This window comes from Cyprinodon variegatus, unplaced genomic scaffold, assembly GCF_000732505.1.
Source record: "Cyprinodon variegatus isolate N-32 unplaced genomic scaffold, C_variegatus-1.0 Scaffold232, whole genome shotgun sequence".
Classification (NCBI taxonomy): domain Eukaryota; kingdom Metazoa; phylum Chordata; class Actinopteri; order Cyprinodontiformes; family Cyprinodontidae; genus Cyprinodon; species Cyprinodon variegatus.
In genome coordinates, this window is record NW_015150685.1 from 934634 (window position 1) to 941849 (window position 7216).

Genomic DNA, 7216 nt, shown 5'->3' on the forward strand with positions numbered 1-7216 from the left:
GAATTCTAAGGCAACGCAAATATTAAGGTTAAGAGGCTGAGCTCGTAGATGATGATAAAATAACATAGTTATGTATAATATATTACATTTCTGACTATATATCCCTGTAATTATTACACACTGTAGCTTTAAGTGTGTTGTGTATTAGTATCTGATTTACTCTAGTAAAAAATAGCACAATTCCCTCTTTGTGGGTTCACTTCCTGAAACCGGTTACTTTACCTTTTGGTGAGGCCTCAGGAACCTCTGCCTCATAGGTAGTCTGATTAAAAACGGGTTTGTTGTCATTCTGGTCGATCACTCTGATTATTATTTCCATAGGATCTTCTGCATTTCCAGAACTTCCCTCTGCCACAGTATGAACCACAAGCTATAGAAAGGAACATTTAATTTTATTAACAAGTATGTTTTGTGGGTTCTGTTTAAAGCTCGGTGTTGTTAATTGTTCCAATTAATAATAACTTTATCTTTTAAAGCAGCATTGAAAAGAAAACTAGTTACCTTGTATTCCGCCTGTTCCTCTCTGTCCAGTTTCTGTGTGACATACAGATTACCAGTCTCCCTGTCCATGGTGAAAAGATTATTGGGAGGCTGATCTGCTCCGGGACCAGTGATGCTGTAATGGATCGTCTTTGACTTATCTACATTAGAGCGTATCTGGACAGAACGAAACATGCATGAGAAAAGTTTTAAACCTAGAAAATAACTTAAAGGGAGGCATTAATGTAGGTGACAGCACCAACAGCTAGGACTAACTGTAACCTAAAACAGCTCCCTGGCTAAAGGATTTTAGACTTTGACAAATTTTAGTGTCATTTCGTATACACAGAGTGTTCACCTGCAATTGAACGGGAAAAACAGGTCTGCCCCTTAGCAGTAGGGGTCGTTATAGTCTTTGTTAGCCTGCAATACCAGATACTGGTCTATGCCTCTGTCCTAGACCAAATATGATTGGGGTGGTGTATGCAGTTCAATGCAGTGATCTTTATATTGGAGAAACCAAACAACCTCTCCACAGACGCATGGCCCAACACAGGAAAGCTATCTCCTCCAGAAAGCTAGGCGGTACATCTACACCTTATGGACAAAAGACATTCATTTGAGGACAAGAATGTTCACATTTTGGACAAAGAAGACGGTTTGAAAGGGTTGTGAAGGAAGCCATTTATGTTAAAACAGAAAAATCAATCTTACACACAGGAGGTGGACTCAGGTTTCAGCTTTCAAAAACCTACAATGCAGCGATACAGTTGATTCCTTCCCTCTTTCATAATCCTCTTCACCAAACAGGGGACAGAAACCTCTCACCTGGTCAGTAGGACAACAATTCCCCTAACAACTCACCCCTTTTCAGGGGCATATACCAGTATCAGGTATTGCAGGTTAACACAGACCTCAACAACCCTTACTACTAAGAGGCAGACCTGTTCTTCCAGTTCAATTGCATCTTTTCTAAGCCAAAACAAGGCTTTGTTGGGCTACTCTATAAAGCTTGGAACTCAATGCTACTTCTGACATTCTGAATTGAAAAAGTTCCCTGGTTGGAAGGGGAAGCGTCTTCAAACTTGGAAAACAGTCAAGTCTATTGGTTTTATTTTTTTTTAGTTTTTTTGAGAATGACTATGACCTGGATAACTGAGAATCCTAACCAGCACACCGACGGTATACGAAACAAAATTACGTTGCTTAGAGCTTATGACAGTAAAATGAACATTTCCGTTTAAAGTGTAGCATTGATCATCGTGCATAGGTGGTGTTTATTACTATTACTAATTTTAGCAAACAATTCAGCAAATAATTTAGTTATTCAAGGGAGTAGAATTCAGCTTTGGTAAACTCACCAATGGTAGAATGGAAACATAAATCTGTATACACCTTAAAAATACAAGGTATGATAATAGATTTTTTTTTTTTAATTATTGCCTGGATGCCATTTTTATGGTTCAGTTCATCTCACCTGAACAAGATGCATGGGATATGGTCCTCTCTGATTCTCAGAAACACTTATTGGAGGCATAGCCCAGTGTCTCTTCCTCCTCTTCAGCCCTCCATTAGATTTGGGGAAATCCAGGATGGGAACCTGCGGATATCCTGTATCCTAATAAAACATAGATTTTTTTCAGTAAGCTACAGAAACTGTAAATGGCTTCCAGAATTAACAACAACAACAAATGTACCTCCAATGTTAAATTTAAATAGTAAATGGCCTAGTACTAATATATTGCTTTTTTAAGCCAGAGGACTTGACTAAAGCGCTTTACACTACATTGCGTCATTCACCCATTCACACTCACACGCTGATGGTGGCACGCTACATTGTAGCCACAGCTGCCCTGGGGCTCACTGACAGAAGTTAAAAGACTAAAAATGCCTTTAGAGAGGAAACTCCTAATATGAGTTCAATATGAGTTGTAGCAGGTTAATATCTCAAGCTCTCACAAAAGTATTTTAGTAAAGAAAGAAGGAATGTCAGCTCAGCACCGATAGCCATGTGGTAACAGTAAATGCTAAATCCAGCCACAAGGTGGCAGTGTTTCACAGAAAATATCACTGAATTAGTTTAACAAATACAAAAAGCAGAGATCCGTGGTAATGTGAGCTTTCTTAAGGTAAATCAGAAGAACTATTCTCAACAATAAAAAATTACATTTTCTGGCCCATATCGACACCTACCGGTTCTTTGGTAGCGTCCACCTCAGTGGTCATATTGTGATTATGGCCATCATACACCACCCTGGCTAAAGTAATGATCCACTGAGCCTCTGAACCCAACGAGTAGATAGAGAAGTCCCGATGGCCCTCATGAAGAACGACTTCAGATGTTACCTGGATGAGAAACACCATAGTAACATCAGCACAGGATAACACCAGATAAGGATTCAAAACTCTTCCAGGCCTCAAGAGGTTCTGACTCCGAGTTGCAAAGTCCAAATTTTGGTAAGAATCAGGAACATGGCTGCACCTGTAGGCAGTGGCTTGATACATGTATTGACAACTCCACAAAATACCCAGCTTAGAACTCTGCAAATAAGGCATCAATCTTGCATCTACGACTGCCAGTGCCTGCTTGAGCTTCGGTCACTAAATTTTGTTTCTGGACTCTTAAATACAGCCAATGTTGACAGTTGCTTGGGACAGATGTAAACAATACAGTGGGCCCAGGGACCAGGCTGGCTAGGGTTTGGGCCGGAGAGAGCAAAGTGCGAGGAGGCAAAAGAGGGGCTGCAGAGGTAGGCTAACGGCAAATAAGATTCCCCACAGACAACTGATCCCATTAATCCTGCTCTCCAATGTCCGCTCACTGGATAACAAAATGGATTATCTCCATCGTGAGCTCTCCTCACCAAGCATCATTGGATTATATTGTCACAGCGCCCCGCTGTCGCCTACGGCTGTCGCTGCACAAAAATAACAAAGATGGTGCAGGCACCATCTGGGGAGGCGGAGTTACATGACAAATGGGATGCAAAAAGTAGTGATCTTCTGTCTGAACAGTCAGTTAACTGAGTTCTCTATAAAGTCCACTGTATTGTCCCCGCTCTGTATAGTGATGGAGTTATTCAGGGGTTACAGCTGGTGTTGGACACAGCCCATGTCTCACAAACGGAACTTGAACATTTTCAACTGGGCCACCTGGAGGAGACCATTGTTAGGGGTGTTGGAGTCTGGATCTATAGTGTTGCTATGGTTGGTGTTTTTGCATTCCTTATCAGTTCTACTAGGGGCTGCCTTAGACTATAGTTAGGCTGTTGCTGTTGCTTACAGCTGTTGCTTATAAGTAGAATGTCAACATGTTTTTGTCCACAATTGTTATGGTAAAGCACCTATTGATTCTACAACAATCCCTCATAACTGACATGCGAAACTAAGAGCAGCTGTCTTCCAAGGGGAACATAGGAACATAGACATATTGATGGCCCTTTCTCTGTGTGAGTCAAATAAAATATAAAATTATGAACTATTGTCCTGTTTGTTTCTTTCATCCGTTTGTACTTTCCTGTGAATAAACCCTAGTCCAGTAATCAAAGTTAAACCTTAAACTGATTAACTGATTAAATTTGATACTGGTTTGTAATGGGCTTTAAATACTGAGGTTTGGTCAAACAAACCATGTCACCCAGATAGAGGAAATTCTTAATTCATTTTCACATGAGCATTTGTAATTTATGAAACATTCCTTACCCTTAATATCCCGTCCTGTTTAGCCATGAAAGTGAAATCATTAGAGATGGAACCAGTTATCATGATGTCAGTGCAATCGGAGTGGTCCACTGAAACAGAAGGAAAAACGTTAGCTGTTCCCTTTAAAGCTTTTGCATTGTTCAAATCAACTCTTCATTGCTCTAATGTGCAGCAGACATCTACATCTTGATTTATTCCAGAAATAGTTGTTGAAAAATTGGGCTGTTTGGTCGGTCTGATTTTGTCTCACTTTATACCAATAATAGACGGTGAAAAGACATTACAAGACCAGTTTTTGACGTCTTTTCAACAATCTGAATTTAAAGCTGTTCACCTTTCACTTTTCAACTGAATATAGACGTCGCGTAGACGTAAGTCATATCATCTTTTCAACGTCTTTTCAACCAATTTTTGCTTGGTGGGCTAGCTCAATGGTAACTATAGATCTAGCTATGCTCCCAATGGTCACACGCACATACAATAATAATAAGATTAGCAGGCAGCTTCTGAGTTTTAAATTTCATGCAGTATGAATCCAGCAATGAGGATTAAAGGCAGAGAGTTGGGGGTGAAATCAGCTGAGAGACGTTGAAGATAAGTAAGCTAGAAGCCAAGTATCTAATTTAAAAGGATCTCTACCAAGGTGGGTCTGGCCATTGGGCCATTGGGCAATCTGGCCAACTTGTTTCACAACATAGAGGTGCTACAGCAAAGATCAAAATTTCAGCCTCAACCTTGGAACAGCCAAGAGCAGTTGATACGCTTACTATGTACAGTAGGCTGATTAGGATGAATCAAGTCTAATAAACGCAGTGGTGCAAGGCCATTCCCGCATTTAGAAACAAATATAAGAATTTTGGAATCAATTCTGTTATTGATCAGGCTCCTCTCCTGTGGAACCAACTACCAGATTTAGGCCATGAGGCAGAAACCCTGTCTACTTTTCGGGTAGGCTTAAACTTTCCTTTTTGATAAAGCTCATAGTTAGAGAGGCTCAGGTTATCGTTATCTATCTCTGTAGTTATGCTGCTATAGGCTTAGACTGGCGGAGGACATAAGGACCCCCATTTCATCATTCTGTTTCATTCTATCTCTATTCTCCCACTCTGCAGAATCTATTAGTTTCATCTGTAACATTCTGCTCTCTCTGCTTTTTCTCATAGTAGCTTCACCTTGTCTGTTCCTGTTTGGCTGTGACTAGATCCTGGAGAGAATTATCAGCTGTGCTGCTGCCATCAACACCTTTGTTTATAGATGTTGGAGATCAGCCTGTTTTTCAGTGCAGTCCTGTTTCTCTGACTGTAACTAACTGGACGTGCTCTCCTCATCCTCTGGCATGGGAGCTGTCTCGGAGCTCGTTTGCCTGGCTGTGTGTTTCCTGGATGTGGCCGCCTGTGGAGCTGATTGACAGTTGCCTTTTGTATCTCTGCTTCTTTCTCCTTAAACCTCAGTCGGCCTCAGCAGATGGGTGCTCACACTGAGCCTGGTTCTGCTGGAGGTTTCTTCCTGTTAAAAGGGAGTTTTTCCTCTCCACTGTCGCTACAAGCATGCTTAGTGTTAGGGATTGCCTGTGAGTCAATGAGTCGATGCAATCAAATGGTTTTCCTTAGATAGAAAACTGAATCAATTTGACTGTTTGATCTGGTGAACTAAAGTGCCTTGAGATGACATGTGTTGTGAATTGGCGCTATAGAAAAGAACTGAATTGAATTGATATCAAGTTAATTAGTTATGTGCAATTATTGTATTTATATGCATATTTATTATTCTTCCTTTTTTCTTTTTTTGACCCTCATAGCCTGTGTCGCCTGACAGCCCTGATTACAGCTGATTGCGGTGTGCTTAAGTTTACTTAAACTAAATTTTGTTAGGAATCCAGTCTGTGTGGGTTGTGCTTTTGTGTTTTTCCCCTCCACCACCAGGTGGCACCCTGTGCTCGTTGGTCCTCCCACACACCTGTGGCTGGTTGGCTCGTTACTAAGGGACTTCTTAAGCGGTGGACTGCCACTACTACTATAAGGGTTCTGATGGCATTTTAGCAAAAAGGATTTTTATCAAAAACATAATTAATGTGCACAAATAAGGAATAGTTGTATTAACCATACATGTAAAAGAAGTAGTATGGGGCCCCAGGAACTTGGGGCTAGTATTCCCTAATGGTAAATCCCCATCTGCTGCCAAATGCAGGTGAATCCAAAAAAAGATGTTCTATGAGAATACAAGAGAAAGAATAAAATATCTGTCTTTCCCATAAGGGGACATCAGCAGGTATTACTGGAGATATACGTAATTATCCTTAGATCTTTAAGTAGAATATAACTGCTAGCTGGGCCAAACCAAAGAATAAAAGACTCCTTCTCACCTTTTCCAAGTATCATGCCTGGTTTCAGAACCTTTTCAGTAACCGTGAAAGTAAGTAATTTGGATTCAAAGCAGATGTCATTGTATGGTTCTTCAGTCAGCTGCACTGGTAAAGCCTGTAGAAGAAAAACAGGTTTTTTACAAAAGTGCACCCCTTAGAGTGTGAATTAATTTATATAAAACTCTTTGACTCCACTTTTTGTGTTTTGGTGCAGGTTTTATTTTTTGTGTTGATCACTTTTCTGTGATAACGTGATTTTTTTTATAGTGCCGTTATCATTTTAGACCAGATGGTCCTCCTCCTTGCTGCCAAACTTAAAGGGATAATCACAAAATACGACTCTTCAAATTAATAGGGCAGTCGCTCGTACTCACACCCACCGACAGGGGGGACAAACGGGTCAATTGTCCCAGGCCCAGCACAGAGGGGGGCCCAAAACTGACACTCTAACCATTCAAAACACAGGCAGAAGTTGAGATATGTCCAGAGTTATGATGCAGTGTACGTGTCTAACTGGAAAGCAATGGAGCCAGTGAGTGTGGAGCTCCCAGCAGTCTGAGTGGTATGAATGTAGGGGAAGCTAAAGATGTGGATGCATTCAGATGTCACTGCAAAGTTAATGAATGTGAGCATTAATAACATTAATAAAAATATTAATGATACCAATGCTAC

The 7216-nt window shown here is 40.7% G+C and overlaps 1 protein-coding gene across 1 annotated transcript in view; it reads right to left on the bottom strand.

Moving 5' to 3' along the window:
* LOC107088913 (cadherin-4-like) overlaps positions 1 to 6667 on the bottom strand; it is a 37237-nt gene extending 30570 nt beyond the window's left edge. Inside the window, exons 1-5 of the mRNA XM_015381378.1 lie at positions 6545 to 6667; positions 4183 to 4271; positions 2674 to 2826; positions 1958 to 2098; positions 502 to 657 (exon numbers count right to left, since the gene is read on the bottom strand). Of these exons, the coding sequence (XP_015236864.1) occupies positions 502 to 657; positions 1958 to 2098; positions 2674 to 2826; positions 4183 to 4271; positions 6545 to 6560 (555 nt within the window). The 5' untranslated portion in view covers positions 6561 to 6667. The remainder of the gene's footprint in view (positions 1 to 501; positions 658 to 1957; positions 2099 to 2673; positions 2827 to 4182; positions 4272 to 6544) is intronic.
* Between the last annotated feature and the right edge of the window lie 549 nt (positions 6668 to 7216).